This window comes from Equus asinus, chromosome 28 (assembly GCF_041296235.1).
Source record: "Equus asinus isolate D_3611 breed Donkey chromosome 28, EquAss-T2T_v2, whole genome shotgun sequence".
NCBI lineage: Eukaryota > Metazoa > Chordata > Mammalia > Perissodactyla > Equidae > Equus > Equus asinus.
In genome coordinates, this window is record NC_091817.1 from 22,600,249 (window position 1) to 22,625,486 (window position 25,238).

Consider the following 25,238-nt stretch of genomic DNA (forward strand, 5'->3'; position numbering starts at 1 on the left):
ACACTTGCCAAAACCAATGGGCTGCTCATTGTTGTCTTCATCTTGTGCTCAAAGATGGACTGAGTCTGGCTTCTCATGGCGAGAGATGCATTGCAAGTTGAAATTTATAAAGCAGGTAATCCTGGGGTGGAGATGACAGAACCCAAGTGTCCCTTCTCTTTGCCTAGTGTGCATACAGGGCACATATGACTATGAGCAAGCTGTTGGCTAAGGAACCAGGATCCTCCCTTTTCAGACAAGATCTTAGGCAGCTGAACTCATATCTGCCATCAATTCTGAGAACTTTCAACAAGACTCAGATGGTTTCACTTTGAACACATGTTCATGAACAAAATAAGCTCCCCTTTCTTGATGACTGACTGTAGTCAGTTAGCTCAGCCGTAACCTGATGCAAGCATTGGGGAGATTGAATCCAAATTTAACTCGTGGCCAACACAGGGCTGCCTGCAGACCCTGTGGGAGATTCCTGGGGGTCAGACCTGAGACATTGTTGTTTGATGGGTGGAGTGTGGTGTCACTTAGTCTGCTGGTCTGGGCCATGGGCCTGCAGCTGTTGACAAGAGCTGTAGGGGAACACAGCAGTTAGGACTCAACATAAGCATATGTGAGAGTTCTTCCTTGTGCCTGTCACCAAGGAGTTAGACCCACTTGTCTCAATTTGGGAGAATAAATCCAGGATTAATGTGAGGCCACACAGCTGCAATGGCTTTACTTTCTAAGGCATGTTTTTCTCCTCATTTGTTTTTGGCAATTTGTCCTCCTTGTTCCTGCACCCCTGAAAGAAAACAGAAGCCTAAGGCCCACATGCACAAAGACCCCACTCTTCCCAATAGAATAAGGGAGTGATGGAAGAACAGCTGGATAACGTGAAACAGAGGAGCCTGGTTCATCTTCTGATTCCCTCAGAAGACATGCCAAATCATTGATGCATTTAATTACTCCTTGACTCATTTGCTCATTCATTCACTCATTCTTTGACTAACTTAGTCATCCACTAACCCTCTGATTTATCACTGACCCATTCATCCTTCTATCCATCCATCCACCTAACCATTCACCTTCCTAACCATCCATCTATCCATTTAACCATCTACTCAACTATATATCCACCCATCCAATTATTCATTCATCCATACATCCATCCATACATCTCTCCATCCATCTATCCATCAAGCCAATCATTCCTCTATGTAACTGTCCAATCATTCATCCACCCATCCAACAAACATTTTTTAAAGCACCCATGTGTGCCATGTGCTGGGGAAACAAGATTGAAAAATGTGGGCATCTCGCTTCTAAGAAGCTCATGGTCTAGTGGGAAGGACAGACAAGGAGGACAAATCCCAGTCCATCAACATAGATATGGGAAACATGTGACTTTATTTTCTGCATCTCAATTTTTGTGTTGAGCCCCTATCTTTCTAGGCTAGCAAAGAACTTTCCCTCAGACATGTTTCAGGTCTTCTGTTTTCTCCCCAGGGATGTGTGAAGGTTTTTGGGGCTGCCAGGGCTTTGGGAGGAGAGGGGCCATCTGGTCCTAAGTTGTGTGTCCTCTGGTGTCTCAGCTGAGTCTTCCTTGGGATTGGCCACCCCAGCCCTGAGTGGATTTTCTGCTGCGGGCACAATCTTCTTTCTCCAAGGCTGCCATTGCTTCATCTGCCTATAGTAGGGATTTTTAACCTTGTCTACGTTTACATCAACTAGGGAGGCTTTTAAAACATATTGAAGTTCATGCCCCACCCCAGACCAATTATAGCAGAAACTCCAAGAACGGGATCTGACCTTTGACATTGTTGTCTCTAACTTGCCCCAGAGTATTCTAATGTGTAGTCAAGGGTGAGAAGGAGTAGGGAGGAAGCCCACGCAATCCTCCCCTCTCCTCACCTTTCTTCTCTGTTCCTCCACCTTACGTGGGGAGAAGGGGTCTCCTTTTACTCTGGGATCATCTCTTCCCTTATGGGTTTCTGGACAAGACAGTTTATCTTTGTCCCAAATCTGTCCCCACTAAGATGAAGAATGACCAGAGATTCTGCTTTCTGCCTGGCCACATCTCTCCTTGGGCAACTAGCTTAGAAGGATGCTTGAATGAAGGTAAAGCAGAGGGAGAGAGAGAGAGAGAAGGAGGAGGGGGGAAGGGAGAGAAGAAGGGAGAGAGGAGGACGGCATAAAGGTGGGTGTGCTCAGTTCTACCTGGGGCAACTTGAAGGGGTCAGGAGAGGCGGCTTTTAAAGGAGGAGGTGTCGGGCTCTATGAGAACCTAGCCTTTGTCCTCGCGCCCTTAGCTCTCATGGCTGTGCTGTGCCCAGGGCGGCTGACTCTCCCACTCAGTTCCGAGCTCTAGGGTGCGGCCTGTGTCTGTTCCCTCTGTCTTGGAGCCTGGCCCGGGGCCTGGCCTAGAGATGGAGCTCATGGCATGTGTACTGTGTGAAGGAGGGTGGGGGGAAGGAGTGACTGGCTCTCTGGGAGAGGACCTGTGCCCCTCCCAGCCCCCCACCAGGCCGGGGGCAGAGTGAGTCTCTCACGGTGAGCTTGTCCACTGCCAGGTCGTGTGGATCACGGCCACACTGCCTTACTTCGTGCTGTTTGTGCTCCTGATTCACGGTGTCACGCTGCCCGGCGCCTCCAACGGCATCAACGCCTATCTGCACATCGACTTCTACCGCCTGAAAGAGGCCACGGTCAGTGCCTTGTGACCACCCACTGCTGGGCCAGGGTTGGGGAGGGCTCTCGGTGCATGCACTGATAGAAAATTTGGTCCCAGCTCTGCCACAAACTTGTGGCATAGCCTGGCACAGATTCTTCCCTCTCTGGGGTGCAGCTTCTCCATCTGGCTGAGGTCGATTTGATTTGCACCTGATGGCCTCTAAGAGCCCGTCCAGCTCTGAGGGTCTGGGATTCTGTTGTTCCACTTAGTGGCCTTTGCAGACCCCTCTTTTCAAGTAGAGCAATACCCTGTTCTGAGTCCTTACACCTGCCCTGTGTCATGGCCTCCTGGCCCACCCCAGTCACTCAGCCCGATTTCTACTCTCTAGTCCCCATGCCTGGGCTCTGCCACCATCCTTTGTTGTTGGCAAGAGGAGAAGCATGAGCCTCAGGAGAGCTGGACCCTGCTGCCTCTCACCTGCAGCCTCCTCCAGCTCACTGTCCTGTCCGGAGACACAGGTTACCTTGAAGGTGGGGCGAATCGGAGTGGAGTCCAGAGCGGTGGGGCAAGATTGGGAGCAGAGACAGTCTTGGAGGTACCCAGTGCCTTGAGAATCTTCAAATCATGGCTGACATTATTTCCAGCCTCCTCCCTGGGGCCTACCCCAGTGACAACACCTCAGTACTTTCCCTCACAATTCCCAAAGGCCTCTTCACACTCTATTTGAACCCACAATAATCCTCGCAGTGTGGGATTAGGAGGGACACATCTCAGTACACACCTACCATAGTTATAATGTTCCAACACACCACAGCCCAGTAACCAAGAGAAAAGCTCATTTCCTTAGTAACAGTCAGAAAGGTAACAGGGCATAAGAACGCGAATCAGCCTTGTGAATTGTGAAACAAATCAGAGTTCTGTTTGTTCTGCAGCTGTTTAAATCTCCTAAGTCTTTCCGACATGTAGAAACTGAGCCTGAGTGCTGTCTTAAGGAGCAGACCTTTCTTCCTCCAACAGATTGCTTCTCTCATTACACCCTTTGCTTTCAAAGTAGGGGAGGCCTAGGATAATGTGACTGGGACATGACAGAAATCTCACAAATCCGAATTGTGGCTCCTAGTCTGGGTGGGCTAGGCATAAGTATCCCCACTATACAGAGGAGGAAACTGAGGTAGAGAGAGATGAAATCGACTGGAGCTAGACCAAGAGGCAGAAGTTGGAGAGGGGCTCAGATCTCCTGCCACGTGCTTTCATCACCCAAAAGATGGAATAAATAAACCCCATTGGCCCCCAAGGACTCACCACTGTCTGTGGGCTGGTAGAAGCTTCTAAGAATCATTACACCTTTCTGAAGATGTCATCTCCGTAACTCGTGAGATGGTCATAACCACTTATCCTCACTCCATCCACGTTCTAGCCTAGAGCTGTTAGTTTATTAACTTTCTTTGAAGATCAGGACATCAAATTGAGCCAGTGAGTTCCTCCAGGGTGAGCTCACTCATGACCACCCAAAGCTGAAAGATGCTGGAGAGACCCCGGCCTCTCCCCACAGCGATTTTGTACAGTCCTCTGGGGTGGAGGAGTTGCATGGCTGCCCTCCTTGGGTTCAGACCTATTTCCTCAGGTCGCAGAGCATCTCGAGGCTTCCCAGCCCTTCTAGAGCATTGAGGCGGTCCTCTTCTCTAGGAAACAGAGGGTGATGGCTTCTGTCTGCCCATTTCAGGTATGGATTGATGCCGCAACTCAGATATTTTTTTCCTTGGGGGCTGGATTTGGAGTCTTGATTGCATTTGCCAGTTACAACAAGTTCGACAACAACTGCTACAGGTAAGACCCTTTTCAGGGCTCTTGAAAGCTCTAAATCCTGGGGATCAACCCTTGCAAAGATGGGAGAGAGGGCTCTGGTCTGGGACAAGACAACTTTCTTCTCGAGTTTCTTCCTCTGTGAAATGAGGCACAGTGGACCATCCTGGGTGTTCTATGAACTGTGACATGGCCTATGGGGGCCCTGATGAACAAATTTCAATTCAGGACAGATGCAAGGTGAGGGCCTGGGAAAGTTGGGGTCACTAGTGCTGAGAGATCTTGGGGATGGGTAGCTGGAACAGAGGGCCACTGTGTGGCTTTCAGAGCAGACAGCACTGCCGGTCTGCCCCATCTGATGCCCAGGCAGGCAAGGATGGAATATCTAGGCTGGTAGTAGGAGAAGTGAGGGCCTGGCAGGTTCAGAGGTAAGATCTCAGAGCACGCTCCAGCCCAGTTCAGTAAGCATTGAATGCTGCCTCCTGGGGGCCCAGTGCTGTGAGGTCTTCAGACATGAGCACAAACTGGATCTGCCTCCATCACTCTCTATTAAAGGCTTGAGACAGAATCACAACCCTTCTGGTACAAGACAGAGGAGGATGAGTGCATACCAGCGGGGCAGGCTCTAGGGAGGCTAAGAAAATGGAATGATCAGCCCTCTGATGGGGGATCAGCAAAAGCATGGAGGTGAATCTGAGGTGAGCCTTGGAGGATGGTTAGGATTGTGACAGGAAGACACGGAGGGCAGCATGCATGGTGGGGAACAACATGAACAAATCCAGGGAGGTGGTGTGTTTGTTGGCCAGCAATTTGACTGGTTTGGTTCGTTCAAAGAGTACATGTTGGGAAGTCATGGAAAATAAACCTGGAAGGAAGGCTGGATCATCTTAGCAAAGCTCTTGAATGCCTGGGTGAGAAGTTGAGAGGTCCTAGGAAGCCATGGAAAGTTTGTTGAAGAAGAAGGCTGGTGACTCGATTCCCCAGCAAGAGTTTGATACCAGGGCACTAGGGTCATTGTGGCAGCAGGGAAACTGAAGAAAGGGATGGCATTTGAAGCTGCGGATCCCATAGATGGTCCAGCGGTCAATGAGCAGGACTGGAGAGAGTCAGGAGACTTGAACCAACAGTGCCTCTCTCCCCCAGGGACGCCCTGCTCACCAGCACCATCAACTGTGTCACCAGCTTCATCTCTGGATTTGCCATCTTCTCCATCCTCGGCTACATGGCCCATGAACACAAGGTCAACATCGAGGATGTTGCCACTGAAGGTGGGTGGGCAGCCAGCCCACTGAGGAGGGGAGGGCTGAGAAATGCACCTCTTTCTTGGTTGTGCAGCTCACCCTTGGCTGTGGGACTGAGAGGGCTTGATATTGAGTTTTCCAAACTGCCCATTGGATGGACTTTCTTTGAAGCTGTCATTGGGAATTCCAGGCAGTCCTGGGCCCTGAGAATGTAACGGAACCTTCCTCTGAGTCATGCCAGCAGAACAGATTTTGGAGCATCCAGTCTGTACCAGCTCCTGTGCTGAGCGCTTGACATACCTTCATTTAGTTTCCATAGTGCTGTAAGGCAAGTGTTAATAGACCCACTGGAAAGATGAGAAAGCTGAGACCTAGGCTATATGCGTTGTCCAGGGTCGCCCAGCTAGTGAGCAATGGTGTCAGCCCTCAAGCCCTGATCAGTTCGACTCTGGATCCTGTGTCCTTCCCCACTGCTTCCCATATTCTTATGGTCACAAAGAAGCTGAGACCTGGGGAGGGGCTGCCTCTAATGGGCTCTGATGACCACAGGCTTTTGAAAGTAAGAAGATCCCACACGGTGTGCAGGAGGTGGGGTTTGTGGCATGTAGCCTACAGCTGTCCAGGCGAGGCTCTGCTCTCTGGCCTGGCTGTTGGAGGTCACCCTCCTTGGTGCATAGGTGAACTGCAAGGTGGAGCTGGCTTCATCTGTCGTCTTCAGACCCTTGGTTTGCTCTGTCCACGCATGGCTGACCAAATATATTGGGGCTGGGCTGGGGCTGATTGGTTTTCAAAATGCTCCCCCACCATCTGCAGCTCAGATCAACAGTCCCAGCCATTCATGAGGTCCTTGATGTTTCTTACAGGAGCTGGCCTGGTCTTCATCCTGTACCCAGAAGCCATTTCCACCCTGTCGGGATCCACATTCTGGGCCATCGTGTTCTTCATCATGCTCCTGGCTCTGGGAATTGACAGCTCCGTGAGTGACCCAGCTCAGAATACTCACCCCCTCGGGCACACACGCCATTGGGCCTGGCCTCCTCCACCACGACATAGACACACACTACTTAACCTAAAGTTCCCACTCCTGACTCAGACTCCTGATTAGTAGGTGTTTCCAGAAGGCCTCATTTAAATGCAAACAAGGAAGTGAATCTTCACTCAAAAAAGCAAGACTTAGACCAAAGCCAAGAACCAAGAGAAACCCCATTGACATCACGGAAATCTACATCAGAAGGGACCTCAGATAAGCCAGCCTAAGGCTTATTCACTTGGGGAAACTGGATTCAGAGAGAGCATGGATAGAATGCTTATTCTCTAACCAAGCACTCTTCCCATTATCTTTCATCATCAACAGCCAACAAAAGTGCTTAAAACCTCATTATTTTTTTAGAAACTAATTTTTTTAAGCCATATGGTCCACCTTTAGTACATCATGCCTGGAAGTTTGCAAGAAGTCTTAGGGTAGGGCTGGCAAGTAGGTTTCCTCTTACTGCCTTTTCTGTTCAATTGTTAGATCTTCCAGGAGCAGTGTGTTGAGAAGGATTCTGAGGCTGCTTCCAGGCTCCTAGGAAGGGTAGAGGAGACACACACGAGGTGGAGAGCAGTGGCATGTGTGCTTCTTGTCTGCCATCCTAGGCTTGGGGTATCGCTTAAGTAAATGCATGATTCTTACTCATATGAGGCCATAGTACTGGCCTCATAAAGAACGCATTTGCCCATAACTGTGGGATATGAGAACCTTCCAGACTCTGAGGGTGCATTTTGAGGTGACCACTTGCTTGACAGTTAGAAAGGCCCCCAAAATCCTTGTCAGAAACTGCTGCCTGGAGTTCCCACCGCTAGAAGTTCTTCTTGGCAGTTGTTTCTAGAAGGCCCTCATTTACGTGCAGATATATTATGCAGGTGTTTTGGCGTCTTTGCCCCTTTCACTCTCCTGTTGGCTCCTCAGCACCTGCTCAGGCTGAGTGAGCGGGATGGGGACAGGTGCTGTTGATTAGGGAGAGACAGGCATTAGTCCTACACCCACCCACGTAGCTTCTGAGATCTGTGTGTGGTTGAGAACAGGGAGGAAGTGGGGTTAGGATGGAGAGGAAGGCAGGACGGGCTGCTTTCTCAAGAGACAGCCAGGGAGCATGAATCCTAGGCTGCGGGGGGTCTGAGGTGGTCTGGGCCCTCATCCCTGCACCCACCTGCCTGGTTCCCCCAGATGGGAGGCATGGAGGCGGTCATCACGGGCCTGGCTGACGACTTCCAGGTCCTGAAGCGACACCGGAAACTCTTCACATTTGGTGTCTCCTTTGGAACCTTCCTTCTGGCTCTGTTTTGCATAACCAAGGTGAGGAGGTCTGGGCTCCGGGTCACCTGGAGTTTGTGGGGCTGCACTTCAATCCAGTCAGACATAGCCAGCCTCAGAGCCGGGTGGGTAGGGCTGAGGGTGGCTGAGGTCGGGGGAGCCATTGCAGGACCCTGCGTCCTCAGCCCTGTGGCCTGATCTGCTAGGGTTACACCCGTTGTCTTCTCCCACCTCTGAGCCTCAGGATTTCCAGGCAAACCTTTTAACTGCTTATTGGTTTGATAGGCAGCAAAGGTCTCTTTGAAACCCATTTCATTTTTGCACTGGCTGAAAACCTACGCATAGACCCAGTGACTCTCAAAGGCCTCTGGTAGAAGGCAGGTGTGTAACAGCAATGCAGTAGCACGACTTCCCTGTTACTCATGTTCTCAAACTGGGTTCTCAGTGAGTGGGACAGGGGACAGGTAAGTGTTGATGGATGTAACAGTCGGTGGCCATTTCTAGCCAAGATGGGCTCAACCTTCTCTGTCCTTGCCCCAGGGTGGAATATACGTGCTGACCCTGCTGGACACGTTTGCGGCGGGGACCTCCATTCTGTTTGCTGTTCTCATGGAAGCCATCGGAGTCTCCTGGTTTTATGGTAGGTGCTGGGATCTGTGTGTGTGGAAAAGCCTTGGTCCCCAAAGCTCCTGGAGCCTTTTCACCTGGAGATGCTGAGGGGCTTTCCATCTCCAGGGCAGCCACTGGCTGACTCCAGAATTGAGCAAGTTGCTTATCAGGGAACAGCTCTCGCAGCCCTCTTTCATCTTTGCATGAACTCCCTTTAATGGGAGGCCACAAAGGATCCCAAACACATCCAGTGCCAGCTTTCAAAGGGGATCTCGTAGGAAGCTGCTGTTCCCTAAGCCATGTAATTCATTCTAGAGTAGGGTTGCCAGATACAGCAAATAGAATACAACACGCTCAATTAAACTCGAATTTCAGATAAACAATGAATAATTGTTTTAGGTCAAGTATTTTCCCCAATATTGCATGGGATGTACTGAAACTAAAATTTTTTTGTTGTCTATCTGAAATTCACTTGTAGCTGGGTGTCCTGTATTTTATCTGGCAACCTTAGTCCAGAGCTGAACTGGGAGAACATGTGCAAAGTGTCAAATGTGATGTCCAGTAATTGTTCTTTTTTTTCCCCACGTGTCACATCAAAGTGTTAGTCCTGTTCTCACTCTTTTCTACTAATCAGAAAGAGACTTCAATGTGAGTCTGAGCTCTCCTAGCAGATTAGAGGCTGGGAAAGCACTGAATACAAAGTTGTTCTTGGTTTAAGAGAGAGTGAGCAAGAGGAAAAAGTAAAGCTTTGGAGTTTGGGGGACCTGGCTGTGTAACCTGGGGCAAGTCCCCTCCCCTCTCTGAACAATGAATTGGGGGGCACATAAAATGTGATACTCTCCCGAGTGTGTCCTCTCTTTTTGATTTGCACCAGCAAAGTGCCTATCCCCAGCTCTCCTAAGTGCCAGGGTGTCACCGTCTGGCCTCACTGCCCTGCTGTCTGCCGGGGGCCAGACCCTCCTGGGAGGGCAGCAGGGGGTAGCCTGTGACAAGCCTGCCTTGTATGCGCACAGGTGTCGACAGGTTCAGCAATGACATCCAGCAGATGATGGGGTTCAAGCCAGGCCTGTACTGGAGACTGTGCTGGAAGTTTGTCAGCCCTGCCTTCCTCTTGGTGTGTAGTGTGTGGCTGGGCATCCTGGGGGAGGGGGCGTGTCTGGGTGGGGGTGGGGTGGGCATATTTGCTTCTTATGAGGGGAGGTTCTGTAGGCAGAGCCCTGGTCATGCAGACAGGGCGCGCGGGATGCTCACCCCTGTTGACACCATGGTGGGTTTTCACCTTAATGGGTTCTCCAGTCTGGGGCCAGGTCCCCCGGGGCTGTGTATGCCACCACTCAGCCCTGCCCCAAGGTCACCTTTCTATTCTTCTTTTCCTTTTCTTGCTTCCATTGTCTGTCTCCTTTGTTATCTCTTGCTTCTTCTCCATCTCATCCCTCTTTCCTTTGTTCCCTGTTAATCCGTCTTGCTCACTGCGTCTTCCACTCAATGCTCCTCATTTCTCTCTGATCTTTCTCTGCTTCTCTCCCTTCCTCCCCCTCCTTCCCTCTTTCCTGTCTTCCTGTCTCCTCCCTCTCCTTGTCTCTCTTCTCTCTGTTCTTTCCTATGTGTTCCCTCCACCCCTCTCCTGCTCTTCTCCCCTCCCAGTTTGTGGTGGTGGTGAGCATCATCAACTTCAAGCCGCTCACCTATGATGACTACGTCTTCCCCCTCTGGGCCAACTGGGTTGGGTGGGGCATCGCGCTCTCATCCATGGCCCTGGTACCTGCCTACATCATCTACAAGTTCATCAGGACGCGGGGTTCCCTTCAGGAGGTGAGCTCTGGCCAGCTGGGCTGTGGGAGAGCAGGGGCGGGAGGGGGCATCCTGAGTCATTCTTGTTGGGATGAGAGAGGGGAGACAGGAGAACATGGACATTAGAGCAAGACAGACTTATCACACTGGGCAAGTTATTTACCCCCTAAGCCTCAGTTTCCACATCTGTAACCTGGGGATAATAATATGGGCCTTGAAAGGGAAAAGGGACGGCTTAGCACAGTGCCTGGTACATATGAGATGTTCAACACGCGTTACCTGCTGTTATATGACCTATGCAATAAATGCTCCTACTGCTATTCCTACTGTCATTTATGTGGGAAGGTGATGCTCAGTCCTCAAGTCCTCTAAGGATGAGCTAGAAAGACTGTCTTCATTGGGCCCACTCCTGTGGTCATTCTAAGGTTTGTCGTGACCCCAAATGTCCCAACTGTCCCCATCCAAGCTCACAGTCACCTGGTATCTTGGCTTTTACCTGCCTCTTTCCTAAACCTGGCACCTGATTAGCCTAAACCAGAGATTTCCAGAATATATTTTCTTCTTTTACCTGTATGTGTTGCAAGAACATGTATAAATGGATAAGTATTTGGGAAACAGTGATCTTTACTCTGAAATTATTCTTTCCTATTCTTCGATTATTACAATGCCCTTTCTTTTATAAATAATAATGATAGTCTTTTCCTCTTGTCCTTACTTGGCAAGATAAAGATTTCATTCCTTCATTCCTTTATCCACTCACTTCACAGATATTTACCGAGAATCTATACGGGCCACACAGTCTTCTCAGCACTAGGCAACACTTCCTGGAGCTCACGTTCTGATGAAGGGGGAGATAGAAGAGTGAGGATGTGAGGGAGGGAGCCATACAAGAACTTACGGAAGAGGGACCCAGGGAGGGCTGTGTCTACCTCCTCCCCTAGTGCCTTGTGATATATTTCCTGTTCATGAAATCTCAAAGTCTGATAGCCTCTTGGTCACTGGGATGATCCATGTTCTGTGAGCTCATCCTGGACGTGGGAAGCAGAACCTGCTTTGAGCATTTTATTGTCCACACTTCGGGAGCATGGAGGGCTTCCACCATCTAGTGATGACTCGTTGATTCCAATTATGTTCCCTGAGTCCTGCCCTGTGTCTCCACCCCAGGGAGGCCAGCCCACTCCCCAGGCAGGGCCTGTCCCATCTCCTGTGCTCTCGCTGCACCCTGAGCCCGTTCTCTGCAGCATTTACTCCCATTGTGGATTGAAAATTGCCTGTGTATTTATTCGTTCAATGGCAGTCCCTTCCATGAGCTGTAAGCTCCCCCAGAGGAGAGACCATGTGAGTCTCCTTCAAATCTCACTAGGGCCTGGCTCAGTGACCACAGTAGTTGGCTCAACAAACATTCACTGGATGAATGACTCAAAGTGACCTGGCCAGCTCTACCAACAAGGGTGAGGAGTCTCGTACAGACCTCATACTTTGTCCATGTGGAACTTCAGGGCCAAATAGCAAGTGACCCTTATCTAGGGGTGGCTGCTGGACCACTAGGGGGTGTCCTTGGATCTAGCTGAGGCCTCCTCTACTTCTCCATCCTCTCTTTCACAGAGACTGGCCTATGGCATCACGCCAGAGAACGAGCATCACCTGGTGGCCCAGAGGGATGTGAGGCAGTTCCAGGTAGGAGCAGCCTGGATCATTCTGGGTGGGGGCCAGGGGTGAACCCTCACTGCTGCCTGCTGTGCACTGGCTGCCCAGGGCAAGACCACATACCACACACCAGAAAACCCGGGCAGCTGTGGGCTGTAGCTCATGGGCATGTGGTCTCAGGATTGGAGGAGATGGGTCTGTCTTCTGCCTTCTACCCGCTTCCACCTGCTTCTCTGCTCCTTGGTCACGGGATGCCAAATGCCCAGACTGTCCTAAACTCTTCTCTCTCTATGAGTTGTCAGCATAGAGTCACTAGTCACCAAACAAGGCTGAGGATTTCTTATTTTGGAGGAAGACCAGCAGTTTCATCACTAACACATTCACCTGGGTCCTATTTTCTGCCCCATAAAACCATCAGGGTTGGGGGATGGGGGGATGTCCTGGTGAGCCCCCTGCCTCAGACTTGCTGTGTGACTTTTGGATGCTCCTCTGCCCTTTCTGGGCCTCAGTGAAAATTAGGAAATCAGCCTGCATCTTCTCCGGGTCTTTGAAGGGAGGGAGTATGTTTTCTGCCCGCTCTGTGCTTTTTGCTGCCCTTCTCAGCTGGCCCTTCATCCCCTTCGTCCTTGCCCACCCCAGTCCTGGCATAACAGCCTCACCGTCTTTCTCTGCAGTTGCAACACTGGCTGGCCATCTGAACCTGGCCCCGAGGAGGAACCCCGCCACGCCAACGTCCAGGTCGAGGGCCCCGGATGCTCTTGGGATTCCTCTCCTGGAAGACGTTCTTTCCGACCCCTCTTCCTCCTTTCCCAGTTACAAATGATTCAGTAATCTGGTTTTCATTTACCTTCTGTTCATCTGGCCTAGGTGTGCGCTTGGACTGTTAGGCCTCAAGGGAGAAGAGGAGGGGAGGAAACAGGAAAAACGATTTCTGTTGAACCTCTTTTGTTCTGGGGAAGTCTCACCCAATCTGGGAGCTGTCAAAGCCGAACTTTATGGCTCCTGCAGAATTCCCCACCATGTTTGCTTATATTTTGGGCCAAAGAAGAAATCCTCTTTGAGGATTTAGTTTTGGTCAAAAACACAAAGAAAATTCCTGGCTGAATTTGGGGGGCTACATAGATCTTCCCTTTTTTGTCCACCCCAGTAAGCGCTCCGCTGTCTGAACCTCAGTCCAGGAGCTTGGGTTTGTCTCTAAAATGAAGTCTGTGGATAAGTGGTTTGGGGGATCGTGAGCAGATAACTTCATAGTTTTCACTCTGGCTAACCTGAGTGTGATTTGTGTTCTGGAACCTTCTTCCAGCTTCTGGTGGTCAGATGGTCCAGAGCCATGGGTGTCACAGAGAAGAATGTAGATGAGCTGCAGTGAGTGGGTTCTACAGAAGTACCAGACAAGCCTGTAGAGACCACACGTGGGTCACCCTTTCAGGCTCATGGAGCCCAGAAACCCATCTGTGGCTCCTGGAGCCTTCCTGGGAGACAGGGGGCAGGAACCCAGCAAGGCGAGATGTATGTCTTCACTGCGGGTGTCTCTGCTGTCTTCACGGGGCCAGATGGTGCCCACGGGCAGTCTGAGAGGCTGTCATGTTTATTTATTGCTCACGGACACCTGCAAAGCCTTTCCCTGGAAACCCCACCCAGTGCGGACCAGGGGTCCTGAGTGATGGGGAGTTGGCCCTGAAAATGCCCTTTATCTTTCTTCATGGGCTCGACGTGGCATCTTGGAGGACAGGGTGGAACCAAGCACACAGCAACCCGGTCACTCATGTTAAGGGGGAAATATTCTTAGTTGGTGGAACAGGTTGGTGGTTGCAGACAATTTCCAGGTTGACCTCTGACACCAGCTCCTGAGTGGTGCCCTCTGGTGGTGTTAGTTAGTTTCAGCTTATTCAGAGAAACAATTCATAGTTTGGTAAACCGGCGGCATCTAATTGAGGATTCAGTTTATGGTTTGAGTCACTTTCATCCTCCTTGGAAATCTAGACTCATGGGTTCCTATTCTGACTGTGGGAGCCCCTCTTGCAGAATCTTGGGACAACAAAAATAAGAGGCCACTCCTCTTCACACTGGGAGTGTAAGGAGACACACGTCCAGAAGGTGCTTGTATAATACTAGAGTCACTGAGCCCAGTCGATCAACCATGCAGTCTGTGGAAGAGGGTTAGTCGGGGCCAGCTGAGGGCCAGGAGGTAGTTTTCTCTCTTAAGGCTCTGAGTGGGTCATGGTCCTGCTGAATCAGGGTCCTGGGGTCATTCTTTAGAGAAAAGAGGGGAAATCAGGAGACCTTTGATCTTTCCATATAAAAAGGCAAGCTCAAAGTCTGGACAGCCCAAGTGGCAGGTGGGGCCTGGGAGCATCCAAGAGAATGGTGGGGTCTGGGAGATGAGGGCAGGGCGACCGCCCCTGATGGAATCTGTCCCTCTAAGTGACTTCAAATCTCCCGTGAAGTTTCATTCCTCCCCAGGGGTTAGAATTGCTTTTAGAAGCACGTCCGCCCCCGTCTCCTCCCATCCGCCCAGCGAGGACTGCAGGGCTGGCTTCTGTTTCCCCATTTCCCAGTAAGAAAAGCAAGGCCCAGCATTTCGGTCACTGATGCTCAAGGTTTCTCGGCTTCTAAGGGGTCGAGTTGGACCCTCGAGTCAGATCCCCTGCCTCTCAGCCCAGAGCACTTGTAACTTCCCTACACGATATGGTTCACCTCACCCAAGGCTCTCATTAAAATAAACCTAAATCCAGTCAAATGCCAAGGAGTATTTCTTAGCAAAAGAACAACGTGTTGGAAGAAGGGGAGAGGCTGTCATTTATTCTCCCCTAGCTGCTTCCCAGAGAGGAAATTATTTAGCTGCTCTCTTTTGATGAAAAGAATCACTCTGAGGAACAGTGGGATGTGAAATGCGGGCTCTACTTGACTGAAATGAGAGCACGTGGCCAGGAAAGCCTGTGTGTATCGGGGAGGTGCCCTGTGTGGAGAGAGCCTGCACTTTCTCTTTGCCATCTGCACATGGCCCTGCTGCCCCCGGACTTTTGTCCCAAGGGTGAACCAGAGACGCGGTGCTAGCTGAACCAACACCAGACCAACGCAATGGTGCTGCCTTGCGGAAGTTGGCTCCTGAGCCTGGGGTGGGGGACTGGCTTCAAGCCCCGGGCCCCTGGGGGGAGGGGGACCCAGGAAGCTCTTGGAAGTTCTCGTGCTGGCTGACCTTCAGGTTTCACCTTCCACCCACACTTAATGCAGTGTGTGCTTTATCATAAAGGATGTTTGACTTCTTTTTTGTGGCTTTTCTTTGATCGTAGAGGTTACCTGGGAAAAGCGTGCTCCTGTGTACTATATATGACACTTTTACTATTTTACCAGATTTTTAAAGAGCTATTATTTTCCACGGAATGTAAAATACCTGTTTAAGACCACCATGTTAACATCTACTCAATGTCTGGTTACTTATCGTCCACCTGTTAGTTGTTTTTCATTCTAGATGCAAATGAGACAAAAGAGAAGGGAAACGGACAACTCTTGCCAACTGTCCTGCTGATTAGAAGTTCCCAAAGCTGCCTTCTTAGAGGGGCTTCCTGCCCACATGGGAGCCACTCTCTTCCCGTGTGGTCGATTTGCAGCCCTGGTAACATGAGACTGAAGCATTCTTACCAAAGAAGTCATTTCTTAGTAAGGAAGCCCGCCAAGCTTATTCCATTTGTTTATTTCCTTTGAAAGCCATGGAAGGGAGAAAAACAGAGAGGGAGTGTGGTGCAGTGGAAACAGCACAGCATTTGGAGTTGCACAGACCTGGGTCTGCTGCTGACTAGCTGGGTATCCTGAGGAGAGTGGCTTCACCTCCATGGACTTCAGAATTCTTTGTAAAAGCAAGGGTTGGATCAACTAATCAAAGGTCCCCTCCAGTTAAAAAATCTCTTGTCTCCATTACAACGTTCTTGTGCTAAATTTACAGTGAAGGAAGCACATCGCTTACTGTAGGACTTTCCAGAATGACCCGGTGACCAATAACCTATTGAGCAGAGAAATGTCAGATTTTTGGCTTTCAGAAATTTCATTTTTGTGGACTTTCCGTAATTACTCTTTCTCCAGTATTTCTTCAACTGATGCCAGAAACACTTGGGATTTAAAAAATAAAATCCAACCTTCTGTTCCAAGATTTTGAGGGTAACACGTCACTCCCTGTAAGCCCCAGGTTGCTCAGCTCTGTGGACATCCAGCACAGCCATGGCTGCAGTCGCAGGCATCTCTGAAACACTGGAGAATGGGAAGTTGCTTCCGGGGTGCGCGCCCTCATCCCTCGGTCTCTCCACCTCAGTGTAAATAAGTGCTGTTTCAGTGGTGCCCTCTCTGTGTCACGGACTGTTCCAATGTCATGCAGATTTCCATGTCTGGTGTGGATTTATTTAAAAAGCTGTTCTCTTCATGGAAAAACAAGTGTACAGAACAATAAAGAACATTTCCTGTGCTGTGTATCTGGCAGCGGATTCTTTTTGCCATGAAGGTAAAATGCTACAAATTATGTGAGGCAAAAGTGTTTGTCTATGATCAGCCCCCAGCTAGTAAAGAAGAGCTTCTGGTCAAAGTGGCCCCCCTTTCACCCAAATAACTTTTTATAAGCTAACAGGTAACTGGAGGAGGGGAATGTGAAATCTGTAATCCTAGCTCTGCGATTGACGTATATTTTTATTTACACTGAAAGTGGATACCAAGTGAGACCATGCTAGTTATCCAGTTTTGCTTTTTCATTTCTAAGGCTTAATTTCAAGGGGATAGGAACCTCCAGTTGGATTGCATTCAATGCACACTTTAGTGCATGTGGGCATTTTTCCAGGGAGGGAGATACATTAGCACTTAGATCTTAGTGCTAGGTACTGTTATTGTTTGGGGAAGGTGTGAACTTATATTATTAGTTTGAATGCAAGTCAGCAAGTAGACAGTGACAATAATATAAATGAGGTATTGACAAATAACATTTCACTGTGTCTTCAAACATGCAAAGGCAGTCATGGAGTGGGTGGTGGGCCCAAGGGCTGAATTAGGGCCAATGATAGGAAGTCCAGGAACAGCTTGCAAGAAGATAACACCAGAATAAAGAATGGGGTGTTGATGTAAGTAGTGAATTCCCCAGCAATGGGGATATGCAAGCAGACGTCAGGCAGAGCCTCTTAGGGAGTTTGCAGAGGGGACTCAGTGTCAGGTAGTTGCGGGGAAGGGAAGTTGCGTAGCCTCTAAGGTCCCTTCCCTTTGGAGCTTCTGGGATTCTTTCTGGATAGCCATGGGCTGAGTCTCGTGCAGCAGCACTGGGGCACGCAAATACGCTTACGCCAAAGATCCTGGGGTGGGAGTGGTTTGGCCTGTGGGACTGAGTTGGGCAGACATCCCACAGGGGTTGTTATTGTTCTGATCATTTGCTTGAACTCCAGAATTGGAGTTAGGGTTTATTTTAATGAATCAAACAAAAGGCCACCACCGTTTCCAGCCTTCTCTCAGGCCTGCTGACATTTAATGGGTAAGTGGCCCCGAGGAGATCGAGGAGGGAGGTTGGGCCAGACGGGGAAAGGGCAGCTCTCCTGGGAGCGAGGGGGGATCTGGCCGCTGCCCTGTCCTCTGGGCTGACACATGTGGTCGGAGAAGCCCCATGGGTGAGCCCCACTTTAGGCAACTGGCGGACATTTGAATTTCCTACCTTTGGAGAAACATAGCTTCATTTCTGTCTCCTTCCAAAAGGCACTGATGTGTGCAGTCTCTCTCTAGACCTCAATTTGTTCATCTGTACAATGGGTCAGAGTTATTAAAACTAGTGTTCATGAAAAAAGTTTCAGAGTCTTCTGAAACTAAATGCAAATATTTTGGGGCATCAGTTCATATCTACTTTTCTGGGAGAGAAAAGCCATACGATCATCAGATCTCAAATGTTTAAGACTCACAGGTACGTATTACCTTCAAAAGCCTCTCTCTTCTGATGACACATGGTGTCAGTCTCTGTTCTCCACCCTAAATAAATTAAGATGTTAACAGAGCTTATTTCTAAATCTCCATCACTTCATATTCCATTTTTCATTTGTTTCCCTGAGAATGCTCCTCTGAGATAGGCAGCAATAAGAACAATGTGCCCTCCCGGCAGATGAGGACATTGAGGACTGCGCTCGAGAAGTGATCCACCCAAGGTCACACAGCCACTGAAGGACCAAGTCCATGCTCCCCTCGTTGTGTGTGGTGCCCTCGGGAAGTGAGGATGGGGTGGGATCATACAAGTCCCAACAGGTGCCCAGAGCTGTGGGAAAGGACAGCAGAGCCATGAGGACTTCAAGTCGAGGCTGGTTGCAGAGGACTGGGAAGATCACTTTGTCACATGACCTTGAACAAGACAGTTGAGGTGGGTCCATACCATTAGGAGTCAAGGCCAGGGAAATGTTTTGGATTCCAAGAGTCCGCTTGAGACCAGCTACTCTGAGGTTATGACTGAGTCACACTGGAAAGTCATCACTAAACCTTGGTTTCCCCATCAGAAAATAAGAGGGCTGGATTAGGTGATTCCTTAAAGTGGCTTCTGTTTTTGACTCTGTGAGAACTCTCAGGGAGCTGTCACAGAGCTGGTGGACTAGTTCATACTCAGATGAGAATGACTACCTTATAGGCAGACACTGAGAGGCAGAGGTGGGAGGTGCTGCCTTTCATTCATCCTGCAGGTTTAGTGCAGAGTCAGCAAACATACTCTGTAAAGGTCTCTGTCACAACTACTCACCTCTGCTGTTGCATCATGAAAGCAGCTGTATTTACAAACAGGTGTGGGCTGCATTTGGCCTGAAGTCTGTGGTTTGCTCTGGTTTAGTGGAAAAACAAAGGGCTTGGAGTCAGACCAGACCTGAGTTTGAATCCCAGCTCTTCCACCCACTGCTGCGGCATCTCAGACAAGTCAGGAAAAACCTCTGAGGCTTCCTGTTTCTGAAGGGTGGGAATAAGGCTGCTGAGGCTCATCAGGAGGATCAGGCAAGATGATGTGCACACAGAGCAACTCTCTGGAGCCACAGTGCCTGGACCCTAACCCTGGTTCCATCACTCAGCAGTGTGAAAGCTTGGGCAAGGTACTGAGCCTCCCTTACCTCAGTTTGTCATCTGCACAAGGGAATGACAATAGTGACCACTGACGGGGTCACAGGGAGGAGTAACTGTTAACAGTCCATTCAGAACAGTGCAGGGTGTTATGACAGTTAGTACATATCAGCTACGTAATGAATGTTTCTTTCCTCTCCCTCTCTCCTACCTCGGCCCATTTCAAAGGCAGCTACTGCTCTGTTCTCATGTAGCCAAAACAATGTCTCTGTGCCCTTGTCCCCTCCTCAGGTTGGCATCCCTGAGGTTTGAATTTGTGTCTGGGCAAATCTGAGTCTCTCTGGGCCCGAGCACATGTGACCAACTGCACAGGAAATTCCAGCTTTGGGAAATAGCAGCCTCCATGGGGCTCGTCAGGCAGCAGCCAACTTCCTGCAGGCCCGGGCTGCCCCACAAGCCCTCTGCTGTCAACCCCTATCAGGCTGATGGCAAGAAAGATGCTCTTCTAGCTGGCTATGTCTCAGGCAGGCCCTGACCACAGCCGTGACCCAGAGGAGGAGGAGGTAGAAGTGTGGTGACCAGGGACTCTGGAAAGAGCTGGCAAGTAACTGGCTTCTGGTGTCCTGCTAGTCAGCTGCTGGCTCTGTTGTCCTAAGGCCTGGGCTGAGTTGGGACAGACTAGCAGGGCATGAAGGTAAGGGGTTGGGCTTCAGGAAATCAGGGAAGACCATCTCTGTTCCCAGAGAAGGCCCCAGCAAGGGCCATGGCCTGGACATATCCAGGAGCCAGAGATCCACTGTTTCTGAACAGAGAATGGCTATTATACAGGCATGAGTCCCCACACATCCTGCAGCTTCAGGCACCAGTCTAGAGTCCCAACCTGGGACGGGATGATTCAGAGTCAGAAGAGGAGAGGAGGCATCTGAAGTGAGCCCAGCCTCTGGCCCCAGTGGGCCTGTTACAGACTTGAAGGCCATGTTCAGCCCAATAACAAGGCACCTGTCTGCTGCCCACCCTGAGCCCATTTCCAGGTCCTTGTGAAATTTCATTCCTACACTACAAGCCTGCAAATTCACCTGGTAGTTGCCATTGAACCCTGAGCCCAATCTCCAGTCACTTACTAGTAACAGTACTCCACCAATGGAGAGGAGTGAGAGAGCAGGACCAATATTTGAGATAAGAAAGGACTTTGCAACTCTGATGTTTAAAATGAGATGCAGAGTCAGATCAGGGAGCAGCAGAATCAAGATTAAAATTGGTAGCTACACAATTAAATTTTTAGAGGCCCTCACCAGAGTTTTGGAACTGGAGGGGAAACATGGCACAAGGAGTACCTGGCTTTCTTAAAAGAGAGAATGGGGCCAGCACAGTCTCACAAGCCACGGATTCCTAGGATGACTGGGACCTTAGGAGCATCAGCACCTTGGACAAGGCCAATGCCCTGAGCTGACATTTAATAACCAAAGAGGTTGGCTTATCCTGTGCCAGTTACTGTTCCTAGTGCTTTATAAACTGCAGCTCATTGAATCCTCCTAATGAGTCCATGAGGTAGTATTATTAATCCCATTTACAAGTGCGGAGAACTGAGACATAAAGAAATGAAATAAGTTATTAGGTGGTGAGACTGGCTCCAGTCTGTGCTCTTAAACACTGTGATATGCCATCTCCCTGGTCCCCAGCCATACAGGCATAACGTGGTCCAGATGGTAGGGACATGGGTCCTCAACTAGTTCCAACACCCTCTTCATTACAAATGTGTAATACATATAAAAATGAATACATTAATTTATATATGCATATATGTAATTGTACATATATCTGTAGTTATATGTATATACATACTTAAGTATATATAATTTATATACAAATGTATATGTATATATGTAAGTGCCTATAGTGTACTAGGAAGAAATGACTTCTCCTATGTCACGTAGTAAGAGAGAGTTCATCTTGAACAGAGTTCTCCTGTCTCCCAGGGGAAATACCTTTACTGGCTTCCTCCAAGCACACCCCAATCCCATGCTTTCTTGTTCCTTGTGCCAGAAATAGGGTCCATACGGGCTCACTATCAAGAACCAAAAAGATTACACACACAGCACATATGTGTGCAGATGACAAGTGGCTGCATGTAACACATCTAACTATGGTCTCAACGAATGGGGTTTTCTCATTTTGTGTAACACACAGGCAATGTATCAGGGAGAGAGGTGTTCTTCAGCAGGAAGAAGAGAGAGAGGTGCCCTTGGTTCTGGAGAAGGACTTTAGTGAGGGTCTCTGCCTGGACATGCACAGAAACCTGGGAACGCTCTGGAGATGCTTAAGAAAGTTATGAAAAATTTGGAATCCTTCTAGCTTCCTGTTCCACCATCCATAGCATGTGGTTCTCATGCTCATGGAGAGAAAATGGCTAATCCACTTGCAGACATCTTGCCCACCTTTCAGGCAGGAGGAAGGGAAAAAAAGAGAGAGGGAAAAAGGCAGAAGCCAGGTGAGTCTGTGCCTCTTTATTCTGGAGAAGACTAGATTTTTCTAGAACACCCGGATGTTTGCCTACATCTCACTGGCCTGATCTATGTAACATGGCAACCTCTAGCTGTAAGGGACTCTGGGGGGCGGGGTAAGAATTTGTAACTTGAGTACATTGCTTCTCTGACAGAATCAGGGTTCTCTTAGGAGGAGGACAAGAAGGATATGGGGAAGATGCTGGTCAATGCCTCCCTTCCCATAGCTTCCTCACCCTGGATTCCATCATCTGCTGAGAAAGGTGGGGAGGGATGTTGTGGAAACCATGGAATGAGACCCATAGAGAAGGGGTTCTCTGTCCCATGGGCTATCATTATTCTCTTGGGCTCAAGTTATGGGGATTTAGGACTCAGTTCCTGCAGAGTGAGGACATACAGACCCGGGGGTGGAATTCATAGAGCACCTCTAAGCTGGCTGAGCAGGTGGGTATGTCTGCTAAGCAGGGCATTTCTCCCCATTCCAGGTTCCCTCTCCCCCTCTCTGAGCTGACAGTGTATCTTAGCAACAAAGGAAGCTGATTACAATAGAATATGGGCACTGTGGCCGCCAGATGGCACCAACACAGGGTCCTGCTGCCAAGCAGAGGCTGAGGGAAGCCAGGAGGACTGGAGGTCTTCGTCTCTGGACGAGTCTCAGAGACTGTTTGAACTTTCCACCGGGGAGTGAAAAGTGGTTCCTGTCTGGATAAAAAGATTCATTTGGTTTCATATTGTTATAATTTGAGAGGATTCATTCATTCATTCATTCATTCACTCATTCATTAATTGATCGGAGTCATACCCAGTCCTACTATGTACCTGAAGGAACTAGAGAACACAAAGGTCAAATAACCCTGTCCTCAAGAACTCTCAGTCTGATGGAGGAGACAGCTGGTGTGCTGATCAGGAGACACATATTGAGCACCTCCTGCATGCTTGTTTGAAGTCCTCTAGAGGCTCCCCGTTGCCTTCACGTAAATCCAAGTTCCTCAGCCTCTCCCTCCTCATCTCACCCCGCCTCCCTGCCCCAATCACCCTAGACTAATGCAGGTGTGTCCCCCAGCACGCTGCGGGCCCTGGGCCTCATCCCAGGGCCTTTCTCCATCTCTCTGAAACTGGCTAAGTCCTATCTGTCCCTCAAGATTTCACCCCTAGAAGAGCCTTCCCTGACCTACCCCTGTCACCGCACCTACCACAGTTTGTTGACGTGATCTTTCAGGGGCCGGCAACTTTTCAGACAGGAGGCACAACCACTTACTTCTCTGTATGTCTCCAGAGTCTAGACGAGTGTCTGGCACATGGTCGGCCCTCAGGGGATGGTTGGGTTAAAGAGACAAGTGAGACAAGGCCACCTCACAGCCTGGCAGAGAAATCATGCACAGAACCCCACCCAGGGACATCAAAGAGGGCTCCCCATAACAGGTGGCACTTGAGCTCAGTTTTGAGGGTAATTCTAGGTCATGAGACAGCAAAAGTTACAGCACAGAGGCGTGAAGCAGTACAGGCAGTACATAGGTGTGCAGAAATTTGCAAGGTCTATGTGGACAGGCTGCAGAGGAAAGTAAACCAGATGAGGGCCCTCCTGTGCTGGGATGAGGAGATGGAACTTTTTCAAGGGGCCCTGGGGAGCCAGTTGGAAGTTTTAGATTGGTGCAATGATATGATCACACTTGGGTGTTATATAGTGTATCAGAGAGAACGCTGGGTAACAAACCATCCCATATCTTAAAACAACAACAATATATGTAGCTCATGAGTCTATGGACCACCTGCCTTCCACAGTTCTGCTCATCTGGACCAGGCTCAGCTGATCTTGATTGGGTTCATCCACGCATCTGCAGCTGTGGGTCAGCTGGAGGCTGGCTGTTCTGAGACAGCCTCTCCTGAGATGGCTCCCCTCCATGTGGTGTCTCATTCTCCAGAAGGCTAGCCTGGCTTGTTCACTTGGCAGTCATGTGGACTCAAGAGAGCAAGTGGACACATGCAAAGCCTCTTGAGTCCTGAGCTGACAACTGGCACACCATCACTTCCCCCACATTTTACTGTCAAAGCAAGTCAAAGAGGCCAGCCCAGACTGAATGAGTGGACCTGCAGAATCGCATCACAAAGGGTGCGTGTCCAGAGAGGTGATGACAGTTGTGGCCGTTCAGATGCATCACTCTGGCCCCGTAGGGTGGAGAACAGAGGCAGGAGACTTGATAGGAGTCTTAGACCCGCCCAGGTGAGAGGCAGAGGACAGATGCTTTGCAGAGAAATGCTGTGTGAGTGGAGCTTCCCGAGCACTTCCCAGGTGCGGGAACTGGATTAGTTCTGTCTTAGAGGCTGGGAGACCACCTGGGCCTGAAGGTGTTTAATCTCAGTTTGAAGGAGGAATAAGAGCTGGGAAGCTCCCACCCAGCAGCCCCTGCATGGCTAGGACTCCAGAGGTTGCAAGAGCCGAGAGATTACTCTGAATGCCGTCCCTGGATGTGTCAGCTCAGGCATGGTCACACTATTTGGGGACATGGTGGGGAGTCTTGGCCTGGGGTGCAGTCCTGGCCCCATCCCCGAAGCAGGTGTGGCTGCATGGACTCTGCCCACAAGAGGGCAGCAGAGAATCATCAAATCGGTGCCTTTGGCCAGAATCAAGGGATGAAGATACAGATGAGGAGGGGCCCAGAGGTGGATAGTAAACTGTGTCCTGCGCAGGAAGGAAGGGTTGCTTTGCACTTAAGGACTCAGGCTCTGGAGGCAGACTGCGAGGTTCATATCCCAGCTCTGTCACCAGGGCCGGCTTCACGGGCGTGAGACCTGTGCAGTCACACAGACCCGGCTCTCTGAAGGCCTCCGGAGGCCTTATATGCTTCTCTGTCACCATCATGAAATTCTTAATAACTTTTAAAATGAGGATTATTTGTACTGTGCACAACTAAAATCTGCAAATTACATATTTGTCTTTGCATAGTCAATTAGGTAATTGGTCCTGTCTGTCACTTACCAGTTGAATTTTCGTATGCCTTGTGTTAACCTCAGAGAGTTGTTGTGAAGATTATTTGAAATAACATGAAAAGTACTTTATTATGAAGACACATAATAAATATTCAATAACTTTTAGTTACTATTATTTGTTGAGAGTTCAAGGTCATAATCAACAGGTCACTGAAGGCTTATGTCCACTTCCACCTTGTAAAAATCCAACTGGCCGGCCATCTATCCATTTGTGCATCTAGTCCCATTCCCAAGCGCTTGCTAGGGGACTATGAAAATGAATCTGACCTTGGTCCTGACCCAGAGGAGCCCCAAGTCTAACAGGAACCACTCTGGTCATCAGCCTCCTTGCCTTCACATTTATTCCTGGTGCCAGTGCACAGAGGAACACCAATGAGCTGATGGCCACAGGGACTGATGGACAGGATACATTTGCTGATCCTGGGCTCACTGTCCATCCCTCATCCAGGCGCTCACCTCCTGGACTGACCAGGGAAGCTCCGGGCAGGGCCTGCAGTTACGAAGGACCAGCGTCAGAAGGCTGCCACTCCCCAGTGCCCTTGTGAGATTGAGATGTGGGCTGCTCTGCTCCCCATTGTGTGGGCACAGCTGCACAGTCCAGAGAAGGCACCCAGGCAAGAAGGACTAGTGGGCACAAAGCCACACCCTGGATAGGATGGTCTCTATGGGAGGGTGAC

At 49.7% G+C, this 25,238-nt stretch overlaps 1 protein-coding gene across 2 annotated transcripts in view; it reads left to right on the forward strand.

The window, feature by feature from the left end:
* SLC6A2 (solute carrier family 6 member 2) overlaps positions 1–22,881 on the forward strand; it is a 52,404-nt gene extending 29,523 nt beyond the window's left edge. Inside the window, exons 6-15 of one of the 2 annotated variants that reach the window (XM_014827664.3) lie at positions 2,544–2,678; positions 4,368–4,471; positions 5,591–5,715; positions 6,552–6,664; positions 7,895–8,023; positions 8,522–8,621; positions 9,604–9,704; positions 10,235–10,402; positions 11,987–12,058; positions 12,703–22,881. In XM_014827664.3, coding sequence (XP_014683150.2) covers positions 2,544–2,678; positions 4,368–4,471; positions 5,591–5,715; positions 6,552–6,664; positions 7,895–8,023; positions 8,522–8,621; positions 9,604–9,704; positions 10,235–10,402; positions 11,987–12,058; positions 12,703–12,726 — 1,071 coding nt within the window. In that variant the 3' untranslated portion in view covers positions 12,727–22,881. The remainder of the gene's footprint in view (positions 1–2,543; positions 2,679–4,367; positions 4,472–5,590; positions 5,716–6,551; positions 6,665–7,894; positions 8,024–8,521; positions 8,622–9,603; positions 9,705–10,234; positions 10,403–11,986; positions 12,059–12,702) is intronic. The other variant, XM_070500333.1, reaches the window with a different exon arrangement.
* The last annotated feature ends 2,357 nt before the right edge of the window (positions 22,882–25,238 follow it).